This window comes from Microcebus murinus, chromosome 30 (assembly GCF_040939455.1).
Source record: "Microcebus murinus isolate Inina chromosome 30, M.murinus_Inina_mat1.0, whole genome shotgun sequence".
NCBI lineage: Eukaryota > Metazoa > Chordata > Mammalia > Primates > Cheirogaleidae > Microcebus > Microcebus murinus.
The window spans coordinates 2516223-2541641 of NC_134133.1; the positions used below are offsets into that span (position 1 = coordinate 2516223).

Here is a 25419-nt window from a genome sequence, read left to right on the forward strand (position 1 = left end):
GGTGAACCTGGGATTCCGAACTTATCCACTGGATTAATGTGTCCTTTTTCTCAGCCTCACCCATCCTCCCTTCCTGTCCTTTCTGCCTGCCTTGTTTTCACTACTCCAGAAGCAAAAGTCTCAGGTTCTTGCTTCGGTAGAACATGATTTTCATTTAGGAGAAGTCTTCCCCAGTCGTTTTTCTGGGAGAACCTCTGGGCTCTAGGTGTGTGGCCTGGGGTGAGCAAATATTCCGGCTGCACCCTTCATCCCTTCTGGTCAGGATGGGTGAGCCTGGCTCTCCCTGGAGCAACTGGCCCTCAGGCTGTGAGGGCCCCTGGCCCTGAGGCCCCAGCCACCCTCTCTCTGCAGACCGGCTGGGGTCCAGGAAGGTGCAGATGCAGCTGTGTCACTGTGTGCCGGGCGAGGGCGGCGGGGGCCTGTCGTGCGGGTGATGAGTCTGGAAAGTCCTGCAGAGCCTGAGGACTCTCCGGAAGGGTGCATTTGAGATGCCAAAGCAGAGAATGGGCAGTCCTGAGTGACCAGACTCCTGACCCCTGTCCTGCCCCTCCCCATCTCCAAGTCTCTGCAATGCACTTTCCTAATAGCAAAACCAAATGGTGGCCGCAGGCCCCTCTCCCCTGCTGGGGTGGTCATGGTGACGGTCCCTTTGTGGCAGGTCTGTGGGAGGGTCAGGCCAGTGGCAGCAGCGGTTCCCTGCTCGGATTCCTTTTGCTTGTAAAGTCCCCGCCAACCGCAGAGCTGGCGTGCTGGAGCGCCTCTTCTTAATTAAATTAATTAATCTTTAGGGGTTAATGATGCACGTACCACATTAACGAGCGACTGCTATGGGAAACTTGTGGGCTTCCACTAGCATTAACCTCCATCCAGCATGAGACTGCTTAAATAAAATAAGAAAAGAAAGAAACCACATTATGCCTAATTACTTTGCCTCTCTTTGGCCGAGCTAAGATTTTGGTAGGAAAAGCAGATCCCAGACTCTCCTGTGCTGTGGAAAACATTTTGGGCCTGTTGATTTTCTATTTATTTTAAATTTCAATACTGATATGGCACTCTTAATTACTTAATTCAAAACTTCTAAGTAGAGGCACAGGAGATATTATGTTCCTATGGAAATCAACTTTAATCACTGTGTAGATTAATGTTCATGAGGGCCCTGGCGCTGGAGTTTGCTAAGGTTTATATAACCCTTGACTTAGCCGCTTGGTGGGTTATGGGTCTGGCAGATGGGGCTGCTCTTTAGGACTTTGCCCTAAATCATTTATGTCTTGCCACTTTCCTTTCTAGGAGGTCCTGACTTCTTGGCCTTTTTGTTTGTTTTGCTCCATACCTTCCAAGCCTTCTTTTACTCTCCTGGCCTCATTTCCCAGCACTCTCCCTCCCAAAATGTGCTCTTTTTCTTCTCTTCTTCCAGGCTTAGCTGAGGTCTTATGTTTTCTGATAAACCTTTCTCATCACAACGAATCTTTCCTGCTCCAGATGCCATCTGGACTCAGTGTTATCTGCCTCAGGATGACAAACTCATGCTCACAGGGGCCAGGTGGATACCGCCAATGAGTAAAGAGGGCCTGGGTGAGACAGTAAGGAGTGGTGAGGTCTGTGGTCAGTGGTGTGCTTGTTGATGCATGTAGCTGATTGTTGCTGTCAGGAATGCTGGATCCGTGATTATTTTCAAGAGAAGCTCAAGCTTATTTTTTTGGTGAGAACTTAAGGTTTCTGCACACACTATTCAGTCACAAACGAACAAACAAGTTTCCCTGCAGCCCAGCTTTGGCCCAAGAGCTACCAGTTGGCAACTCTGGTTTACCATCACAGGACGCTTGCGATGTGAGGGCCTTTGGCTTTGGTTACGTGGTCAGGAGTCTTCTCTGACGAGTAGGTTTATATACTCCTTCAGGTCACAGAGCCGATCTTAGCCTAATTTGTTATCAGAATTTATCACAGTGCAGTATACACATTGTAGGTAAACAATAGATACTTGTTGAATTGGGCATGGGTTGGGTGCGAGAGGAAAATGACATAGACCTGTGCTCAAATTAAACACAGGTCAGAGCGGACCAGTAAGGTCGAGAAGCATGGGTAAGACCTTGTGGGATCATAGAGGCAGGCAGAGTGACCCTCGCAGCTCGTGCCATGAGCATTAGCGTGCAGAGGCCCATGCTAATTAACAGAGCTGATTTTAAGGAATAAAAGTAGTCACTGACTCTGGTTCCTCACCGGCTTTATGTATATTGTGTGTGTGTTATCTCTCCTTTCGAATTGCCCATAGGCCTGCCTCATTTGTGTAGATAGTGGTCTATGTAACATTCTCAAAAATGTAATTAATTGTGATGCATTACTGACTTTGTGAAATGGAACTGACCAAAAGCTTATGAAATGAGCTGTATGTACTGTGTTGAGATGCGAGTGCTTTTTCACTCGACTTGCAGAAGGCGTTTCTTTGCCAAGCCTCAGCTGTGGGAACACGCGGCTGCTTGGCTTATGGAAGGACGGCAGCAAGCACGGAAGGGCTCTGGGTGAAGACACCAGAGCAGGGATTCTAGTTCATGATGCAGTTTTAGCATTCTTGATTTAAGCCTTTAATGTGTATTATCGGATTGTTCAGTTACTGGGTTTTGATTAACGGGGGGGAAAACATCACAATAGGAAAAAAGATAAGAAGATCTGATATTCTAGGATTTGTAAAAAATCTCTCATTCTCATAAAACAACCTGGGAACACAATGTGGTGATTTCATTGGAACTTGATGTGTACCAACGTAATTCCTCAGAAAGTGAAAACGCAGCAGAAACAGCCTTAAAAGCTTAAGGGATTAAATAACTTTAACACGTCGCATGTTCTTCCTCACTCGCACCCCTTGAAATCTTGAAAGGGCCAGTCATGTTTCCCCCGTTAGCCCTAAGCGGATGATTCCCTTCCGCGGCGAACAGCGCAGTTAGAGGCCGAGCAGGAGACGGGTGGCTGGAGCCCCGGTTCCCAGGCAGCCCTGGGTGCCCCACTGGTGCTCAGGACTGGGGCTTTGGATTGCCTCCCACGGTTCCTTCCAGCTGTGTTATTCAGTTTAGCAAACATCTGAACGCTTAAAATATGCAAAATACTGTGACCTTCGGGAGTCCAGACGGGGTTGAGTAATGGGAAATAGGCTAGCCTGAAAACCAGACCGAATATGAAAACCTCGTTCCTCGGGGAATGCTTGTGCAGATTTGGGACCAGTTCCCTCCACTTCAGATCATCGTGGTGTTAATGTTGAAAGACGGAGCCATGCGCTGTGCCACTCTGATAGCAAGAGAGTGTTGCCAGTGGTCTGTGAGCAGTGCTTGCTTTGGGGGATGAAGCATTAATTATGTTGTCTAACAGAGTGGGGCTATTTCCTCACCACAGCTTACTCAAAAGCAAACGGAACTTTTTATCCCTCAATTTCCAGGGAGTCAATGGATTATTGTTCGCCAGCTTTGAATAGCATGTGCCAAGTTTGTAATATGTGGCTCTGGTTGTAATCCAGGAAGGTGCTGGTCAGATTATGCAAAGGCTCCATAGCATTACACTCCGAAGGCACTTTTAATGAATGGTGCCTTCCTAGTGACTTCCGTGTTCAAAGGCCCTGTCCCTTCCCCTGTGGGGATCGGTCCAGAACTTGGTGTGCTTAAAGGACTTGAGTTAATGTCATCGTCCAGCTCTCACCGTGTTTTTCTACAAAGCTCTTGAATTATTGGGAAACTGAGATTTATTTTTAAAATCAAAGTTTCTTCTATAGGTACCATTTCACTTGAAATATTTATGGATTATTTCATGATTCAAACATATTTGTTGATTACTTGATAGAAACGTCTTCTGTCTGCATTGTGCGATTTGGTAGCCACTAGCCCCGTGTGACTGTTGAAACTCGAACGATGGCAAGTGTGACCAAAGAAGTGAATTCCTAATTTTATGTGATTTTAATTTAGTTTAAATATAAATGTAAATAGCCACATGGCTAGTGGCTACCAAATTGGACAATGCAGGTTTAGATGGTGGTGGGGATTTCTCAGCTATTGGAAGACTTGAGCTTTCCGAATTCTTTGGGGCTGGGGTAGGAGGGCTTGTCAGAAGACACGCTCCACTGGCAGACTGTTGCCTCTTACTGTTAAACAGTGTGCTTTTCAGACACGCCTGCATAAAACCTGAGCCGCTCGCTGCAGAGGTGCCTCCTGTGTGTTCTGCAAACAGCGGGCTGTGCGGTCACCTTTCAGCAGATTAGCTGAAAGAATATCTATGGCCGGGCTCAGCCGTTCAAAGATCTGCGCACGCTTTGTGCAGGAACAGGGAAAATTTGTGTTATGACAATGGCTGACAAAATGTTTAATGAAAACTGCAATTGGCAGTAACTAAATTCCCTGAGGTTTCTTTTCCTCTCTCCTTTGCTACTGAAAGGTACAGGAATGCTTTTGACAGCATCTGTCCCGCTGACAGATGAATTGTTTTGACAGGAGAATCCAAAACCTTCAACTGAAGACACATTCAGATGTCAGGCCTGGTGAGGGGCGCTCGTGTTCACAGAAATGAGTGGGATGCTTTAGATGTGTGTGCATGTCAGCTGCCACCTGAAAGCCCTCGTTAAGGTTTTCGCTGGTTAACCCTTTGATTGTTCCTAGGATCTGAGATGAGAATTCACACCCCTTTCTTGGTCTGAGTAAGATTTCCTTGATCATTGAGAAATGAGTGCTGTCAGTAAGCATAAGAAAGAGATTAAAAAAAACCAAAAACGCTTTGCTTAAAAACTAAAAATTTAGAAAAAAAGCACACCAATGTTCATAGCAATGTTATTCACAATAGTCAAAAGTAGAAACGACCCAAATGTCTGTTGACAGACAGATGGTTGCACAAAATGAGGTCTACACATACAATGGAATATTACTCAGCCTTAGAAAGAAATGGAATCCGGACAAATACGGCAGCATGGATAAACTCGAAGACATTATGTTAAGTGAAATAACGGAAGTGAAATAGGAGTCACAGAAGTCACCCAAACACCGTGTGATTCTACTTCCGTGAGGTACCTGGAGTAGTCAGATGCGTGGAGACACAAGAGGAATGGTGGTTGCCAGGGGCTGGGGCAGAGGGGAGTGGGGAGTTAGTATTCAGTGGGTACAGGGTTTCAGTTTGGGATGTTGAGAAAGTTCTGGAGGTGGATAGTGGGTAATGGTCACACAGCAGTGAGAATGTACTTAACACCCACTGAACAGTCCACTTGAAATGGTTAAAATAGTAAATTTTATATTATGTATATTTCACCACAATAAAGAAGAAAGCATGCCAAGAGTTTGTCTTCCTAAAATGGGCCAACAAAAAAGTGTCTCTGAGGATTTTATTTCATGCTATCTTTGTCAGGGAGAATATAATAAATATTTTCCTCATTTTCAGTCAGCGGCTCTTTCCAGACCACTTCTCAGACTCAAAAGCTGGAGCGGCTCTGTGTCCACAGCAGAAACTGTTCCAAGGGACGTGAGCTTCGGTGCTGTCTTCTCTCTGTATTGGCAACAGGTGCTCTGAGAGGAGAGTCACCCTTTGTAGGCAGTACCCTGCCACTTGTTTGTTGACACGTGGCTTTTCTAGCTCACTGAAACTCTAAAAGTCACTGCATCCAGGCTGACCCAGTGAAAACTTAAGTTTCAACTTATAAGTGAGTGTCTTCATATGTATTGCCACTTTTTGACCTCCCAGTGTCAAGTCCTGACACCACTTGGCTTCTTGATAATATGGAAGACCCTTTTCTTAGGTAGCCTGATAGAAAAAGTGGAATTTATACATTTGACACCTGAATACATTTTTTTCTACTCTTTAATGGAAAGGCAAACCAAAAGGTGTTGTGCCATCAAATGGTTTTATTCCAAATTGCTGAAGACTATGGACACTTGCTGGGTGGGGGTTGAGGAAAGTGATCTCATTTCAGATGGTTCAAAGCGGAGCCATCAGCAGATTGCGTAAGACCCGGTGAGCCCTAGCCCCACCCCGGCCACATGTGTGAGCCAGAAACAAGCCGTTCCCTTTGAACTAATAGCCCCGAGAGGCAGTGGCCTAGATCAGAGGCGAAAACTGGCAGTCCTTAGGCCAAATGTGGCCTGCAGATATGTTTTGTTTGGCTATCAGTGGTTACTTTTTTTTTTTTTAAATAAAAGATTTCACATAAGAATTTGGATTTTGAGCTCCTCTGGAAAACCGAGAAGATTGGTCCATACTGGCGCTTGTTTCAGGAGATGAGAAATAAAGGCCCCTTTAGGTGGGCGGGTGGGCATGTGCCTCATTCCAAACGGGGCAGGGTCACCGCTGCGTTACTTGCTTGCCCTTCCAAGCTTACGGTATCTTTATACCCAGAAACAATATTTCCATTCCTCCTTTTATGATAACCTGCCCAAAATAATAGGAACTCTTGGTCTGTCCAGTTCTTTTTCTGATGTGGGAGAATTGTTTCAATTTGTGGGTTTTCTTTCCCAAGTCTGACTTGGAATTTCTGTGTATCCATCAGTAAATACCCCCAAGCATAGACAAGTTCACACTTGACCTCAATATGTGGTTTAAAAAATTACCACCTTCAGCCTTTACAGTAACATAATCTCCGAACAAATTACTTTTAATCAGGCTGTGCCATGAATACAGATGCACCATTAGTTTCAAGTGTAGTTTGACTTTTATTTAGATGAATGTCTTTGAGTTCACAGGGAAATGGCTATCAGCTCTGAATTAGTATTGATTGAAATGTCTCTGGAGTAAACTTAAAAGGCAGTTGCCACTTATGTGGCACTTTAAGAGACAGACTTTAAACTCATGATTAGTAGTACTGTTAATTGGCAGTAATGTCAGTGGACTTAATAGCCGAGATGAAAAACGTTAAGCTCTCTGGCATGCACAAGGCTAGGTGGACTTGGGTGGCTGGGAGCAAGATTACAGTGCAAAATAAGTTAGGGCCCGTTTGGATCACCTCTTTGTGGCTGCTTCTCCTGAAAGAAGAGGCTGGTCTGGGGTGACACTGGGTTCAGAGAGCTGAGCGAATGTTGCCCGGCTTGCTCTGGGTCTGCCTGTCAGGGTGTGGCTGGATGATCACGTGAGAGGTGGAATTCTGAACAACTGAGACAGACACTGTCATCTTGGGAAGGCTGTTCACAAGAGGCTTTCCCTGCGTTGTTAACACCAACGTGAATGTCCAGTAGCCGGCCCCTGTCTTGCGTGCGACTCTTACTCGCAGTGTATTCCTCACTGGTAGGAATACCGTGTTCCTGAGTAGCCTGATGATTCAGGATCTTAACAGTGCTCGCTTTCCTACAGTCACTTGAGCTTTGACTGCACATCTGAGCAAGTTTTAGTCTTAAGTTCTTGGTGAGACCGGGGTTCTCAAGCTCTGAATGCTAATGGTGACATTGGGTGGTGGGTCATTCTCTGTTGTGGGGACTGCCTGCCCCCCATTGTGAGATGTGTAGCAGTATCCTTGGCTTTTAGTACATGTGCTGCCAAAGCAAACACAGTATACTTGGGTTTTACCCACCAGATACCAGTAACACCATTCCCCCCCAGGTATGATGACCAAAAATATCTCTAGACTGTCTCAGATGTCCCCTGGGAGGCAAAGTCATTGCTGGTTGAGAACTACTGGTTTAGATTCTGAAGGGTCCCCTCTCCCCCTTTTCCCTTTTCCTTTACTACTGCTTAATGTTGATGCTTTACTAAAACATTAATTTAAAAAAAAAGCGTCATTAAGAATAGCCTTGGGCTTGATATGATGCAAAGTGTTTGGACCATAGCACTTTAACGTAGATGGAAGACTGGCTCACTTTAGAATTTCTTTAACCACTTTGGTACGAGCGTCGACTACAGTCGACAGTCACAGATGAACGTGCACAGCGACTTTAGCCGACAGCCGTGATAAGACTTTTCTAATTTTTCATTTATCAAAATAAAATTGTGAACATTTAAAAATAACGTATGTATATGTTATATATATGTTACATGTGGTAACATGTGTTACATATGGTAACATATGGTAACATATGTATATGTTACCCGTTCTGATTTACATTACAAGTAAAGCTGCCTGTAAAGTAAAACAAGCTTTCAGTGCTTTAAAGGTTTCCTCATCACACGAGCAAAACGGATGCGTCGTCCATGCACAACCCAAACCGTCGTGCGGACCGTGAGTGCCGGCTGTGGGCAAGGTTTTGCGGCCGGTGAGCGCCACACGAAGTGGTTAAATGTCGAGTAATGAGACGGTATCGGTTGGAATCCATTTGGGTTTAGCCAGCCTCAGGTGATGTGGATCCTCACAGGATTGCTTGGAGTGCCTTGTTTATGGATGGAACCGGGGGAGAGGTGTATCTATAAATCTCTGTGGTATCAGTGGGTTACTTAAAATAATGCATGAAACGGGTAATTATGAGGGGCAGAGGGTTTAGATTTTATTGGTGGTGAAGTGGGGCAGAAGATTCCTGCATCTTGCGTGTGATGCCAAGTGTTGGTTCACTTTTTTTATCTTTTTCCTCCCTTTACCAGAAACCTGAGCTACAACAAACTCTCTGAGATCGACCCTGCTGGCTTTGAGGACTTGCCGAATCTGCAGGAAGTGTGAGTGCTTCCCCCAAGCCCCTGCGGGTGGAGGGGCGCGTGCTCTTTGGGAGTGTCCTCTCCTATGGCAGCGTTGTTGGCTTCTCTAGAGCAGCAGGCTAAACTTGTGGGGAGGACCATTTATGTACAGGCTGTTGGTGACGGACCGTGCTACTTCCTTAACTCTCCATTGCTGCCGCTTCTCTCTCCTTCCTAGGCAATGCTAGAAGGGTGTGTTACGATCCAGTAGGCACAGAGTTCCTGGAAATGATGGGTACACAGTGGGTGTATAGCCAAGTCCCCAGGGTAACACACCTGGGCTGGTACTTTCTCAACAGTTCCCAGGAAGGTCGAACAGCCCACTCAACAGTGGTGTGCGATGCCAGCCCCCCCCTCTGTTTCCCAGGAAACAGGCGTGTAGAAGGGTAGACAAGAGAGGCTTGTCTTTTCCCCTCCACAAACAGAGCTGGGCATTACTGCCTTTGGGGCTCTAGGCTTGCTGCTGCTTGCAGTGCCCTTTAAATCAGACTGCAGTGTCCTTTTTAATGTAAAGAACTCAGCTTTTGACATGGATGTTGGGATTATCAGGAGGTTTAGCTCCTTAGCGATTTTACTAGGAATGTTCATGAAAGTCATGCATGCATACTGCAGGAAAATTGGCAACTATAGAAATGTGTGAAGAATGAAAACCACCAGTATTATCACCCAGGCATGGCCATTGTAACACTCAGTGAAAAGTATATACTTGTACGCACATCATCTTAGAATCAGACTATATTATGGCTTTACATCTTTCCTGCCTACTTACCCTTACATTTTTAAATACTTTATCATGTAAAGTATTTCAAGCCCTGTCCTGTGCTCTTTCTGTTTTGTGTGTGAATTCTTTCCCTCCTTCTGCCAGTGCATTCATGGACATTGGCCGTGACTAGCCGCCGTGCCAAGCGCTCCTTATTCTCCCTTCCAGCTTCAGAGAGTCGAAGGCACTGGGGCATGGGCCGTGGGCCTGTGCCCCCAGTCTAACTCCTGGTCACACTCCGTGGCAGCACTACCTTCCTGAGTATGGGTGGTATAAAGACAGAGATCGTGTCTTATGGATTCAGTATGGTGCAAGGGGAAAAGTGTTCATTTCGGTAGTAAACAGACCTGAGTTTGAGTTCTGGTTCTGCCTCTTACCAGGTCTGCGTCCCTAGACAAGGAATTTCTCAGTGTCTCCTTGCCTTCTAAAATACTGACATCACAACACATTATCAGCATTATTATAGTTATTTATTGAAGGCGACGTATAGCGCTTTGCACATGGGGAAGGCTCACTGAATGTATTTCCCTTCTGCTTTTTGGAACCTTCCAGCACCGCTCCCCCCAGCTTGGTGTATTGTTTAGAGACAAGTCCTTGAGAGCTGGCAGGTTGAACCTCCTACCACTGTGCCCATATCCTGTCTCTGGTGTCACTTCCTGTCCTGTGGGATGGATAAGACGAGTTCACTGGTGCCCAGAGGAGCAGAACCTCTCACTGATAAATATCCAGGCCTTTCCCTTGGGGAATTCTATTATGTTGTGCAGACAGAAAGCGGCTGTCAGGAGTGAGGGCGGGGAAGGACATTAAAGAGAAGAACATTGTAGCTGACACACCATTGCTTCAAAAGTAATTGAGCTGAGCATGTGCCAGGGGCTGTCAGTTCTCCCAAGCGCCGCAGAGACCTCAGAGCCCCGAGTCCTGGGCAGGGCAGGAGCCACAGGCCGGCGGAGCAGCGGGCGGTGGTTTAGCAGTGGTTTTGGTTTGGAGGCCCCAGAACCACAGAACATCTCGGGCCGATTGGAGAAAGACGGCAAGCCCTTGGAGGCCCCTGGAGGACACACGGACACTTGTGCAGCTGCTTCCAAGCCACACGGTCTTCACTGCCCACAGCCCTGAGGAAAGCCCACCGGGGAGTGCCTCCAGCCGGGGCCTGGACGGCAAGGCTGCTCTATTAATAGGAGGGGCTATTTATACAGCACTCCGTGGAAACTGCCCGGGATCGCGTTACTGCCACCTGGCCTGCCAGTGCTTGCTGTGGGTGCCGCTATGCGCCTGCCAGGGCCACTGACCTAAAATGTTCCTCAGGGTGGTGAGGAGGCCTGGAGTATGCCTGCCATCGGGTGTCTGTGGCCCCCCTGCTCTGTGCCAGGCCGCTGTCCCCCGGTGTGTGTAGCGGGCATGGCGGTGGTGTGTTTAGGCAGAGGGGAACAGGGAGGGCTGTTGTTTTGAGACACTGCTTTTTGGCTATGAATTACTGCCATCTCCTAAGCATGTCCCATATATCTGGCTATATGCTAAGCGCTTAGGTTTAATTATTTCGGCTGGATCCTGCCATAATCCCTCCAAATCTCGTCTTTGTATTTATTAAATAACATTTTTCGGAAGAGGAAACTAAGGCACAGCAAGGTTAAGTCACATGCTTAGCGCTGGATTGGTGAGGGGTGGAGTTGTGGTTGCAGGAACAGCAGACCTGATTTTAACATCCGGTGCTAATGATCCCTGCTCTGCTGCTCAGTAGCTCTGCCTCAGTTTCTTCTTTTAAGGTGAGGTGATAATTTAGTACCTTTCTCAAAGGGTTGCCATATCATTCAGTGAGATACTACACATAAAGAATTTAGGACAGGGCTTGGCACATAGTAGGTGTTCAACCTTATTACTTATGTTATTGTTTATAATTGTTAAATTAACTATATCCTATATCATTATACTAAATAACTTTATCGGGCCATCTGGTATAGAAACTACATATCATAAAATCTTGCTGGGGCAATTATTTAGTGTGTGTTATTCTCAAGCAACTAAAGCATAATAAGCTATTAATTAACTTATTATTTTGGACTCCCGAATCTGTGCTCTTCCCTGCTCCCGATGGTTTTCTCTCTTTTAAGAAACAAGACCAACCAAGTTCCAACCCCCTGCCCAATTTCGACTGTTATTAATTGCAGCTCTGTGTTTGGAAGCAACCAAAAAATAGCTGCTAAGTCTATCAGTATTGGATTGGCTAAATAAATTATGGCTCATTCATACCAGGAGAGGACTGCCCAGCAGCTGCTTAAAAGAATTGTAGAGAGCTCCAAGACATATCACTAAGGGGAAAAACAGCAGTGCAGAACAATCTGTATAATACATAGGCGTTTGTGCAGAAGAAAAACATATGTCCCTCTCTGGTAGCTAGTAGCAGGAGATTCCCCTTGGAGACAGACCAGATGCCTGAAGTACAAGGAAGCTTTATTTTTCACTTTAAACTCCCATATTCTTTTTTGAAATGTTTTGAAAATTTTACTGAATATTAAGATTAACTATTCAATAAAGAAAGAAAGAAAGAAAGAAAGAAGGTAAGAAACAGTGCGAAAGCTGAAAATTACTCCTTGGTTGGTTTTGCAGTGTTTATTGAAGGCAAATTTGATTAGATGGTGGTGGTGGTGGTGGTGGTGGTGGTATACTGTGAAGTATCCTTTATAACATTTTGCATATTGCAAACTGTAGAACTTCCTTTAACCTAGCCAAATAAATGGACATTTGGGGAGAAAGTTGAGGGGCCAGAAAGTCCAAGCTGACCTTCCGGATGGTGTTCTGAAAGGTCCCACCCCCGGCTTTCGCCCTGGGCTCAGACAACCCACGCACCTCACTTGCGCCCTCCCCAGCTCCAGGGTCTGGCCGTGAGTCATGGCCTGGTGCATCTGAGGCCCTTCTTAATCCTGAATCATCAACGCCAGGTTTCGTTGCAGAAGCCAGACGTTTCAGAAAGATTTTTAAGGCCTTGAGTGGAAGTAAATTTTGGAGGAGAGTAGACTGGGAAGGTGTGAGGGGTGGAAGACTTCACAGCTCTGGAAATGCAAAACATTTCATCACACACGGTCTTTAATTCCTAAAATTTCCTTGTTCATAGAGACTCCGCTACACTCCCCGAGTGCCTTTTCCCTCAGCGCTCTAGCTGTGCTATTTTTGAAACGTCTCTCTTGCAGTCTGGCAAGAAGTTCATTGCATCTCACAGCGCGTTGGGCCTCTACTGCCTTTTGGAGGTAGTGTTCTCTTTTCAACGGGGGCTAGACGGAACAAAGCAGCAGCCAGTGGTGGTGGAGTGAACAGACTTATATTTAGCCAGTGGTTCTTTTTTAAGTAGAAACGATCTAGAAGTAAGCTCTCTGTGCAGTGCCTCTCCTTTGGGCTCCAACTGTCTTCTTCCTAAACCAGGCAGCCCTATTGAGATTAGAGCCTGCTGTTTCTGCCTGAGGCCATTGACTTGGGCTCATCTTGGCTTACAACGCCTTGCTAATAATCTCCACTGGTCCACTACCCCTGTATCCTCCACTTCCAGCAGTTCTTTCAAGATTGGAAATATTATTATGCCCCTTTTCCCTGTTTGTTTATTTCTGTGAAATTGGGTGGAGCAGTCTGTCATATGTATAGTATGGCTGGCCTGAAACCAAGCTCGTCAGCCAAAGTTCCCTGGCAGAGAAGTCCATATGCTTTGTTTCAGGTTTAAAATCAAGTCAGATTGTAAAGCAGGCTGAAAAACAACTGCTATGTTACCTAAGGCATTATGAGCTTTCCGGCTTGCCCTGTGCTTACTGGTCTTTTAGCTTGTTGCTCTCCTCTGATTTGCAGTCATACATTGTTCAGCTCTTGGCTGTGTCCTCCCTAGTTACTAAAACTGGCTTAGAGAACTTACCTGTAAAGTAGGGAACAATTGAAGTACCTGGTACCTAACTCAAAGCTGTGGTGATGGTGAAATGACATAGGCATGCAGAGTTTCTGCCGCAATTATAAAGAAATAGAGGGTAATGGCGAAGAACCTAGACTTCGGGGCTAGACACCCTTGGGCCACTGGCCACTTATCGCTGGTGACCTTGGTCAGATTGCTTAACATCTCAGTGTTTCAGTTTCCTTGTCGGTGTCGTGGAAATGTTCCTGGGACCTACTTCCCGGGCTCTAAAGATGAGTTAATACACTGAAAAGTGCTTAGATCCAGGCCTGGCACATAGGAAGCTTTCATTCAGTTACTTGCAGCGGTTACTCTTATTACCACCACCCTCTGTGTTTCAGAATAAATCTCTGAGAAATGAAGAGTTCTGCTGAGCATGGTGGCTCACGCCTATCATCCTAGCACTCAGGGAGGCCAAGGCTGTTTGCTTGAGCTCAGGAGTTCAAGACCAGCCTGAGCAAGAGCAAGACCTATCTCTGTCAGAAATAGAAAAAATTAGCTGGGCATGGTGGCGAATGCCTGTAGTCCTAGCTATTTGGGAGTCTGAGGCAGGAGGATTGGTTGAGCCTAGGAGTTTGAGACTGCAGTGAGTTATGATGATGCCATTGCACTCTACCCAGGGCAACAGTGTGAGACCCTGTCTCAAAAAAAAAGAAAAAAGAAAGGGGAGAGGGAGCGTCTTAGACAAGCTGCCTGAGTGGCAGCAGACCTCTGATCTTAGTTTTTCTTGCTCTGTTAAAACCTGAGGGTCTCTTGTAATAAGTGCATTGATGAGTACTGTGAAAATTTATTAGTAGAGATTAAGACTGATGGGGGTTTTTCAGTATCCCTGCACCACCGTGGGAAGTGGATCACAGCAGGGTTGGAGCAGATAAAAGGTGAAGCAGAAACAATCTGATTTAGGGGGCAGTCAGATAAGAGACTGTTAACGTAATTAATTGTCTATTTCAACACACAAACAAGGGCCCTTTAAGTGGAGAAAGGATTTGCCACATGATACGGATCTGCTTTCTCTCTGCCAGATGCTTCAGTCATGAAGCTATTGCAGCAGGCATTCTGTGTCCCACAGCCCACTAATTGCCCAGCTTCACCCCTAACTGGCTTTGGCACCAAAGAAAGCAAATGGGATAATTCAAGGCCTTTCCTTTCACCCCCTCCCCTCCTATTCATTCTATAAAAGATGGCAGACACCCAGATTATTCAAGCAAATGCTAGCTGTATGTTTGTGTGAATACAGCTGTCATTTCAGTGGCCTTGTCTTCAAACAGTAACAAGATGCTGTGCGAGACACACCTCCCTTAAGGCATAGAGAATAAGATAACCCAGTTTTACACCCTTGACTTTGCATCCCAGCTACAATTTCTTTCTAGCCCATCGCTCGGCAGAAAGCTTGAACACTGTGCTTTGGCTTCCTTAAAGATTTTTAGGCTCACTTTGCAAGTCTGATTTTGGATTCTCTTTCCAGATTTAGAAATACATGTCCATGTAAGGAGGCCAGCTTACACAGCCTCTGGGGGCAGACCCGGCGAGCTGTGCTTTGGTTCATGGGCTTTCCCTTCCATTGAGAGATGTTAACTGTGGAAATACAGATTTAGGATGTTTGAGCAGGTAGGGAGCTTGGAGAGCAAATCTTATCTGCAGAGAAGGTTCAAAATGTCTGTGTGCAAAAGTGTGTATATATGCGTTCGTTTTTCCTGGAAGACAAGACCAGAGCCTTTGTCAGAGCCCAGAGAAGCTGGAACCTCAAATGGATGAGAGTCTCTGAGTCCAGCTCCCTTGTTATTTCACAGATGAGGCATTGACATAATTGTCCCTGGTGTCACAAACCCCTCAGAACTGCAGGCAAGCCAGGGAGAGTGAGTCTCTGGCCCTCTGGCAAGGGTAGGTTTCAGCCTGCAGGGACCACTCTTGTCAAGGCAAGGGTCTTGGGGACACTTTTGTCTGGAACCTGCATCCTGGCCTTTTCTCGCCGTTCTTTGTCTGTTCCTATAGATTTCTGAGCATCATGAAAAGACGGGAGGGTGGGTGACAGGAGATGTTTCTCCTTAGTGTTTATTTGTAACCACAGGTGTGATACATGGTTATTTTTTGTGACCCCACTTGTCTCCCTTTAAAAACTCCTACATTCTTTATTTCTTACCCAACCTTGGAATATAGTTTTATTATGGCTTACTCAGCAGTGTTTTTTTATTATTATTATTTTCCTTGTATGTGTATGATTCCAGACTACTAATTTAAATGCTTTAAATGACCGATTTCTTCTTGTTGTCGTTGCAGGTACCTCAGCAATAACGAGCTGACAACCATCCCGTCCCTGGGTGCCGCCTCGTCACATGTCGTCTCTCTCTTTCTGTGAGTGGGGCCGTTCGGGCAGCCCTGGGCTGAGTGGGGAGGCTGTGGGGGTTGTGGCAGAACTTGAGTTCACGCGCTCACTGGCGGAGAATGGCCTTTTCCCGGTGCCCCTGGTGATCATGGCAAATGCTTGCTGTTTGGGGGTTTGCAGTATTAAAAGCTGGAAGTTTTGCCTCATTTCTGGATTTGGGAGGAAATGGGTCTTTTTTAATACCCAGAGGTACATGGAGCTAGGTTTCTTGCTCCTGGTGGTTAAGCTGCAAGTTTGGTGAATAAACTGGAGTTAAAGGAAGGTGTGTCGATTCTAAGACAGCAAGCTCTTCTTTGTGCCACTGAATTTGGTAATGTGACTTAGTTTTATTTTTATGGCTTTAAAAAAAAGAAAGTGCCCCCAGACCTCTGAAACCAACATAAACGTAAGGAATGAGTTGTCATGGTCAAATGTTAGACAAAATGCAACCTGTATATTATCATAGACAACACGCTGGAAATGCAAAAGGGTGTAAAGGGCCTTAACTGAAAAGGAAAGGAAGGAAGCCATACGGATGTTATCATTTGAGCTGGAAAAAGTCTTTGCTAGAGAACAGAGCACTGGCCTTGCCCCCATTTCTTGAGCAGTCAGGTGGACGCACATGCGTGTCGTAAACTCACCCAGAGGTCTTTCCAGATAAACCAGCTGTGAGTCCAGCAGTTTTCTCAGGCAGATTTTATTGGCAGAGCACCTCCCTCTTCACGCCGAATTTCCTGTTTCCACTCCAGCCTTGCTTATTTGTATTTTAGTTTGATGGTGGGGGGGGGTGTCCTAATTCGTTTGCTCACCTGTATGTGTCTCTTCTTGACACCAAGGTTCAGGAGGTGCTGTGTCCCCATGACACAGGTCTGGAGCTCACACATGCCCTTCCGTGGCATCGTGGGGTTGCAGGGGATCCTAGGGGTTAAAAGTCTGTGTTCTGCACAGAGCACTTACTCTTTCTGAATCTAGTTTCCCTCATCTGCAGAATGTGTTCTTGACCCATTTTGTATGCAGGGAGAGCGAGGCCAGGGTGAGCGGGGAGTGTAATGTATGTGAAGCTCCTGGCGTCCTGCGGGTCACAAAGTATGCGTTTGACAAGTGGTGGCTGCTGCTTCTGGCGGGTGGCAAGTTGTCACGTAGCTGCTTGGGCCTTGGCAAGATCTCACCTTCAGGGCTGCAGGCTTTGTGAGGCCGTCCTTACTGCGAAGTACTGCAGTAAAGGTTGGGCCCTTTGTTCCCTGGATGGGTAGGCAGAAGTGTAACTTTTTTTTTAGTGTCCACTTGGCCCGTGTGTCCGGCATCTGGAAGGTGTTTAATTGTTGGCTAAATTAAATGAGTTACCCTTGTGTGAGGATAATCAGGGCTGTGATAACTCCTTTTGCATTCATAGAGCAAAGCACTTGAACATGCTTGTAACTCCTCGCTGCTTCAAGCACAGGGTCGTATCAGCTCTGAGCCTGCTAGGAATGCAGACTCGCAGGCCTCATCCCTGCCCTGCTGGATCAGAAGCTTCATCTGGCAAACTCCCTGGCCATTAGTGCATACATTAAAGTTTGAGAAATGCTGATTTAACTCCTCTTGTTCCTCACCTGGGGAGGAAGCCAAGGCCACAGAAGACAGCTCTGTGTTGCTAAAGAAGAAACCGAGGCTCCCTCAAGGTCTCATAAGTTGCAGACGTGAGAGGAAGAGCTGAGACCGGACACAAGTGCCCATGCACTGCGCCCTCATCCACCCCCTACGCTCAGCAGGAGCGCGGCAGGTGACTCTGAGCGGCGCCGTGCCAGAGGCAGGCGGGGCCCGGCTTGTCCCGTGGGCCTGTGGTACTTTGAATCGCGCCTTGCTCCACTGACTAAAAATACATTTCTGTTCCCTGGCCCAAGTGCCAAGAGAAGTGGGGCTGTTTGGCCTTGTTCCTGCTATTCCATTAGACAGCGTTGAAATATGTAAAGCAAGTGAAAAAAAAAAGACTCCCTCCCTGTTTTGATTCAGTTTGGAAAATGCAGGTTAGTATTGGCAGTCACCTCTTTGGCCTGAGGTTGGTCTCCATCTGACTTGGTCAATGATTCCTCTGAAACTGCAGGAACTGGAGGGTCTTTATCTCGGTCTTCTCTGAGGCGGCTGTGTTCCCAGTTCTTAGACTGGGATGCCTGGATTCGGTGCCTGCAAAAGTTATCCTGGGCAGCAGGATCGTTGAAAATTTTGCTATCATCCTTCACGCCACTGTTTCTGTATTTCCCAAGTGGACTGTGCAGAGGACGAGGGAGAAGATAATGGAGCAGGTGGCAGATGAACGTCACTTTACAGCCAAAGGACCACCTTTCCCGCCCTGACTGGCGAAGGCAGAGGGCTTAGCAGCTCCATCCACACGTGCTTCTGTTGTCCGGGCTTCGAAGAGCGTGTTTTGCTGATGTCTGTTACTTTGCAGAACTAAAAGGTGTCGTGTGTTCCGTAAATACTTCGCAGGTCCCTCTGTGCCCCTGCAGTTGGGTCCAGAGGCCATCCCGAGGTGGCGCGGAAGGCCCAACGTGTTGTCTGAAAATGTGGCAGTTAACAGATGCTTAGAGTCCTTAATCTCCAAATTCTCATTCTCCTTTTTAGGCGGAGGATGAGAAAAATAATCAAGATGTGCAAAGGGAATAGGGCAGATGTCAGCCGAGGCCACGTGAGTTAGAGGAGCCAGGACACATTTCTGGGGACAAGTTTATAGGCAGGCGCAACAGAAGGGTGGGCCCCAGGGTGTGTCCTGTTCTGTCTTGGGTGCAGTTGTCACTGGGATAAGTTGTTTGCTTCTCATTTGTTGAAACAGGTGGTAGAAGAACCCTCGCAGCTTTTGTATTCCTTCTGTGACCTGGAATTCCACAGTGGGGGTAGTAATGTCACAGAAGATACAGTCACCCTTCTGTCCAATAACCGCCACTGCTGCTTTATGTCTTCTAACACAGCGGTCCCCAACCTTTTTGGCATCAGGGACGAGTTTCATGGGGTGGGGGTGGGTAGGGGAGGGTTTCAGGATGATTTAAGTGCGTTACATTTATCGTGCAGTCAGACCTCTCTGCTAATGATGGTCTGTTTGCAGCCGCTCCCCTCCGCCCCAGCCCCACCTCAGACCACCAGGCATTAGACTCTCAGAAGGAGCCACAACCTAGACCCCTCGCATGCGCAGTTTACAGTAGGATTTGCACTCCTCTGAGACTCTAATCCCGCTGCTGATGTGACAGGAGCTCAGGCAGAGATGCGAGTCACGGGGAGCCGCTGCAAATACGGATGAAGCTTCGCTGGCTTGCGGGTGCTCACCTCCTGCTGTGTAGACTGGTTCCTAACAGGCCACGGACTAGCACCGGTCCTTGGCCTGGGGGTTGGGATTGCAGTTTTAACAGCAGTAGCAGGTTTGTGATTTTCGTCTCGGACACTTGTGATTGTGGACTTGCGCCTCTGGGGGTTGGCTCTTCCTCTCTGTTTCTTTTGCTTACGTGGCAGTGCTCTGACTTCCCAGACGCCAGGGCCCTCCTCAGCTGGGCACCCCGGTTGGGAGGCCTCGTGGGAAGAGGCTTTGTGCCTGGCTTTAATATCAGGGCTTCAAAGGAGAGTTCCAGAGTTTTGGGAACTAGAGTCATGTAGCAAAATTTCAGTTGGTTAATACTTTCTGATTAAAGGAATCGAATTCAATTAAAGTATTTGTCAATTAACAGATTTATTTGCATCACATTCTGAGGTTACTGCTGAAGCCATTTGTCCTTAATAGCAGAAAGCATAAAACTCAGGGAAAGCTAGCTTTTAATAAGATTGAGTTGCAGGGAGGGAACTAATTTCATAAAATAGTTCTCAGAAAAAGCAACAGACTTTTTGTTAAATAGGGGCAGAATCTGCCAGTAGATTTTTAGGTTGAGATATTTTCCTTTAACTGGAAGTCCAGGAAACTCAAGTTACGATTCCCACGGCAACAGTAATTTTGTCTGATGCATACACGGTGTTTCTGTTGAAGAAAAATTTCCGCTTTTCCTGTGGCATTACTGCACTTGTCTCATTGAGCAGATTGGTTGCAGTGGAAACGGTTTGATTTTTTTCAGTCCTCGGAGTAAAAAACGCTTGTGTAGAATTGGCTGTAGCTGTCGCTCCTGGACGCAGGCTGCAGTATGTTTCCCACGTGGCCCCTGGCTCTGCCCCCCTTCTTCTTCTTTTCCAGTTGGAAGGGTATTTTACACCTTATGCTTCAGCTGGGCCTTGTTACTGCGCTACCCCAGCCTGCCTCCTGGGTCACGTGGGAGATCTAGGCGAAAACTAGGTGCACCCAATTACCTGGGACTTTGTAATACTGCAGTTAAAATTCCTTAGGTTTATCCTGAATTCGAAAACACGTTGAAATAAATACCTTTTACTTCTAACCTTGAAAAAAAAAATTTTTTTTAGAAAGTATTTTTTACGGAAATAAAATTAACATACCATAAACCACCATTTTAACCATTTTAAATGGTTCAGTTCAGCCACTTTTAACACATCCTCAGTGTTGGGCAGCCATCAGCTGTGATTCCAGAACATTCCCATCAGCCCCCAAAGAAATGCCGTACCCCGCAAGCAGTCACTTTTCATGTATCGCCGCCCTCCCTCCAGCCCCTGGCAACCACTTATCTAAAAACTAATTTTTTTTTTTTTTTGAGGAAAGTATTTTTCTCTCATGTTAACAAATGTACCTGGAAGACTTAGAATATGAGTAAATGGAAATGTCTCAGGTGATTTTGACAGCTATATTTTGCTGCATCTGCTTAGCTAAAGAAAAAGTACATAAATAAAAGGGATGGGATGTTTAACATCTATCTATCTGTTGTACGCTCTGGAGCAGGTGTCCTCAAACTACGGCCCGAGGGCCACATGTGGCCCGCCGAGGACATTTATCCTGCCTGCCGGGTGTTTTTGCCCCCGTTGCCTGTCCTGCTTAGCAGCCGACTCGTCCCGGGCCCACAGTGCGCATGTGTGGAATGTGCGCCGCACTCTCCAACGGCCCTCAACGGTCTGGGGGACAGTGAACTGGTCCCCTGTTTACACAGTTTGAGGACCCCTGTTCTGGAGAATAAAACCTGGCAGGAGAGCAGCATGCATGGTGTTCTGTCTGCAGCCCCACTTGGAGCGAGGGTGGGAGGGTGGGAGGAGCCCTGGGTGGAGCTTGGGGGTCAGAGGCAGTGGAGGCCTGAGTCCTCCTCTTGGCCGGGTCTGCTGGAGGAGTGAAATCAGTGGGAATGCTTAACTCCCAGAGCACCTAGCAAAGCCTCTGGAGAAGAGAGGGGTGGAATCAATCTTCTTTACGGGCTCATTAATGCAAAGATCAATTCACGTTAAAGCGTAATTAAAGGGTGAGCCTCAGCGGGGAGGCAGCCACGATCTGCTGCCGCTCAGGGCCGGAGCTGGAAGCAAGGGAGGAAGGGGCCTGGAACTCAACTTCGGAAAATTAGGTTCGGTCTCAGGACCTGAGCGAAGGCTGTTGATACTGCAGCTGGAAGCACAGGTGATATTATTCCGAGTGACAAACAGCGGGCTTGCGTTCCCGCAACTGTGTGTGCGTGCGGGGAGGGAGGGGGGTTGTCCTCCACTGGAGGAGTCGGGCTGGGGCCTCTTTCCTTTCTCTTCACTAGCTGCCCTTAAAACTTTCTCTAAATCGCATCACCTGAAAGAAGATCATCCTTTGCGGACAGAATAAAGAACTGATGTGAAAATCCTCTTTTGCACAGGACGTTTATCCCTGGAGATGTGAAATAATGGTTTGTCTTGAAAAGGTGAATGGTAATCTGGTGGAGCTCTCTGTGTGTCGCTTCCTAGCTGGACCCGTGGGCATTACAGGTGTATGTACAGTGGAGGCGGAGGTAGCGATTTCTCTAGGTCAAGGATCACCGCGACCTCCCTGTGGAGGAATTATCTGCTGGACCATCCCCCAATCATCAGAGTAAGAGTGGACCTAATCGGGCGTGTTAGAAAATACGGAACCTGGGAGATGTGCCCCCATTCTACTTAGGCTTCCCTACATAGGAACTTCATTTAGTCTTGCTGTTGAAGGAAGGCCAGTCCGTTTGGGTGTCAGTGTGAAAGTAAACGTTACCTGAGCTGTTGGTGTTTTATTTGCCCTTGCAATAAAATGCACTCCACATCAAGGGTGTGGAGTTAATAGTGAGTGACTCCAGCCACTTTAGGGAGAAACCGTGGGCAAACCTGTGTTTAACGTATTAACTGCCTTGTGAGTTGTATTTAACTCACGCTAGTTTTGAGCCTGGGGCCTGTGAAGCACATGTAGCTCACACGTCTCTTCACCTTGGGAGCCACGAGAACTGTTTTTTCAAGTTGGGTATAACTCACGCACAGAAAACAATAAGAAATAACAAATTTTTCATTAAATGAGAAAGGATTGTTTCGTTTTTGAAGTTTTAATTCTGTTTTCGTAATAAAACACTGTGGCCCCAAGGAAAATGTGTTTTTCCAGTATGGCAGCCGGTGTGTTAAAAAGGCCCAGGTCGAGTTTAAGTGAATGTCTCTTGTTTATTTAGCAGTCCAAGCTGTTTCAGTTCCCAGATGATAAAGGTAAGATACAGCCCTAGTTAAAAAACAGTACAGCAGAGAAATATGTGTGTGTGTATGTGTGTATACATATATAATTTTATACATATAACACAGTTCCTCTTCTGAGTCTTCACAGATGTTCTCACTTTCTGCCCTATTTGCCCAGATTTTTGTTAGTGTGCACCTATTCTTCCGGATAAAATCTCATACCCCTGCCCTTGGGAGACGGTGGTGTCCCTCACTGGTAGGCCACCCGCAGGGCTTGCTGAGACACAGGATGTTTGCAGGTCAGGGTGGGACCAGAGAATCTGCGTTGCTCCTGAGTCCCCAGCTGCTGCTGCTGCGGCCTGGGCGCCTGTTCTGAGAACCACTTCCTCGGCTACGTGGGGCTGCCGGGGAAGCCCAAGGCTCACGTGCCAAGTCCTTACCAAGCTGCCGAGCTTTGGTGGACAGTGAATTATTTAGACCAGTTCCTGCCGTCACCAGTGTAGCGACAGGCATCTGTTTGGGAAAGTGGGACTCAGCAGCCCTGGTGATCGCTTCCGAGAAAGGCCCCAGGGGCGCTGGGTGAGCACCAGGACCATGCCCAGAGCAGACCTGGCTGCGGCTTGGGGTCTGAGGCCCACGGCTGTCACAGATGTGTTCCTGCTTAATTTGCTGCTTGCCGGGGGCGGTGACCAAGCAGGTCCCCTTGCAGACCGTCGCCAGCTGCTGCAGCGGCGAGAGCGCTTTGCGAGCAGTCTCGGTTGGTACTGTCTCAGCGTGTGGGTGGCAGCTCCACTACGACCACACCTCCCCTGCCTGGAGTCCGTGTTGGCGCACTTGCCTTCCAGTGCTTATCAGTCGCTGGTACCTGATAAATCTTTGTCCTTGCCTGAGACTCGCACCTGAGAATAGTACCTCCTTGTTCCCGGTGGAAGTTACAGGGACTCTCACTCTCCCCTGACGGTGATTCTCCCCTGCCCTGGTGGGCTCCACACCTGCCCTGTTGCCGCTTCCCAGCCCCCGCCTTGGTTATGGCGGGGTTTCTCTTCCCGTTCCCAGCCGTCTGCCTTGGGAGGCTGTGCTCCTGGTCCCAGTGGGTAAAGATGAAAGCCGAGGCAGCCCACTGCCATCTGCAAGGCCGCCGAGGCTGCTGGGAGTGTGCCCGCAGGTGCCCACCTGCCACCCATGAGCAAACAGGCCGGGCCCAGGGCTGGCGCTGCTGCTCTTCGTGAACAGGCGGTCCAGCTGCAAGGAAGCTGGGTGAGCAGACACTTGTCCTGCAGGGCCCAGGGCTCTCCAGGGGGTACCTCGCTCGTCACCCAGGGGGCGCGTGGCAGGGAAGCTTCCCAGGGGAAGCAGCATTTCATCTGAGGCTCCCTGGTCTGCGGCCCTCCTTTCTCAGCCCTGCAGATGAGTTTAAGTTATAGGCGCCGGATGGGACACCCCGAATGTTCGGCCAGCACGCTGGGTACTTGGATACTAAAGGGACCTGGCTGGTGCCATTTCTAGGCCAGTTTGCACACCCCACCCCCACGCCTTTTTCTTTGTCAAAAGGCAGGCTGTTAGGAAGAGCCAGAAGCTTCTGTTGGAAGGCAGGGCAAGACCAAGGCTCTTAGAACCCAGCCTCTTCAGATGCTGGACGCCACCAGTGAGCCTCAAAATAGAAAGTTAAACACGCAGTTTACAAAGAAAGCAGCTCTGTCCCGGAAACTTCCCGGGGTTCTGCAGCGCAGACTGCCTCTTGCCCCAGTCTAAGCGAGCCTGCCAAATCACACACAGTCATGACTGGTCATTGTCCTTCTCTTTTCTGTTTTCCCCCCTTTCTTTGAGAGTGGGGGCGGTGCGGGACATCTGCGAGTCATTTGCTGAGGAAGTGCAGGGACAGCAGCTGTGGGTTGGGAGAGCTGAGGAGGGGAGCGCTGGTGGGATCGGAACTTGGTCCTGCAGGCCGCTGCCTTTTTTGAAAGTCAGTAGCTTAAGTTCTGTTGCTGAGAATTGACTTTTGTTGGATGTTTGGCTTTCTCACTCCTTCCTCCCTCTCGCACCCCCCTCCTCTCTCTCCTCTCTGTCTCTCCTCTCTTTGTCCCCTCTCTCTCTCCCTCCCTCCCCCTGATGACTGAATAAGCTTTAAATATAGCCCAAGATCCAGTGGGGGCACGGGCCGCTCCTGACAGTGGAGATGCCGGGAGGTGGGAAGTGCCTCCCCTCCCAGCAGCGGGTGGCGAACCCCCCAGGGCCACGTGAAGAGGAGCCGGGAAGCGTCATTGCACAACCTCCCGTGCAAGGGGCCGCTCCCGCCCATATCAACAGCCTCCTTCCAACTGGGACTGGTTCCTCCTCCTCCTCCCCTCCTCACTTCCTGCAGGTGGCTTCTGTAATCCAGTTACCGCTGGGGCAGCCTCGCGGGCATGCGCACCTCACCCAGAAACCCGGCTTGACTTTGACCCGCGCCGCGACCTTGCGGGAAGGCAGGGCCCGTGTGTCTGCTCACACCTGGGGGCCGTTTTCGGCTTTTAAAGCCCAAGTGGCAGAAATGTGTGCGTGTCTTTCGTAGCCCCGTGATTGCTGGGCCGTTCGTAGGGGCTGTGAGGTTGCCCCTGCTTGTTCAAAGGCAGGCGTTTTAGAGACAGAATAGTTCACTCGTATGCCGAGTCCTGCAGAGTTGCCACTTCTGTAGTTCAGTGATGGCTAAATGCAGGCAATCTTATTCAACCTCTGCAGCCCTATGAGACACAGGGTCTGTTCTGAAGCACAGTTAGCAGGTGAGGCACCTGACGCACAGAGCGGGCAAGCAACTTGCTTAAAGCCACAGAGCTAAGAAGCGTCAAGGGCAGACCCTGGTCTCATTGCTCTCCCACCTGTGGGGCTTCTCCTGCCTGTGTACTGGGAAGCGCGTGGTCTGGGAGCCTGGGAGGGTCTTGTCGTTTTAAGTGCTGACACATCACGTTGCGTTAGGCGCGGGAGTCTCTGGGGTGTGCAGTGAGAGGCCCTGCCCGGCCGGGGCTGCGGGCGCCCCCAGCACAGCGGAGCCCCACGCCTCCGCAGCGCCCTGGCTCCAGAAGCCTCTCCGTGGCCTCAGGTGAACTTACTTTGAGCCACCTATGATTTTTATTACCTGACACCAAGCAACAGGAAGTCCTCCTCCCGCCCTGAAGATCAGGCCGACGGCCCCTTTCCGTCCCCGGAGTCTCGCACAGCCGGCTCTTCCCAGCAGGTCCTGACCGGCCGCTGGCAAGA

The 25419-nt window shown here is 48.2% G+C and overlaps 1 protein-coding gene across 2 annotated transcripts in view; it reads left to right on the forward strand.

Moving 5' to 3' along the window:
- The window catches only part of LRIG1 (leucine rich repeats and immunoglobulin like domains 1), a 108856-nt gene that overhangs the window by 28410 nt on the left and 55027 nt on the right, over positions 1-25419 (forward strand). For both annotated transcript variants that reach the window (XM_075998783.1, XM_020285355.2), the window contains exons 2-3: positions 8518-8589; positions 15570-15644. In XM_075998783.1, the coding sequence (XP_075854898.1) occupies positions 8518-8589; positions 15570-15644 (147 nt within the window). The remainder of the gene's footprint in view (positions 1-8517; positions 8590-15569; positions 15645-25419) is intronic.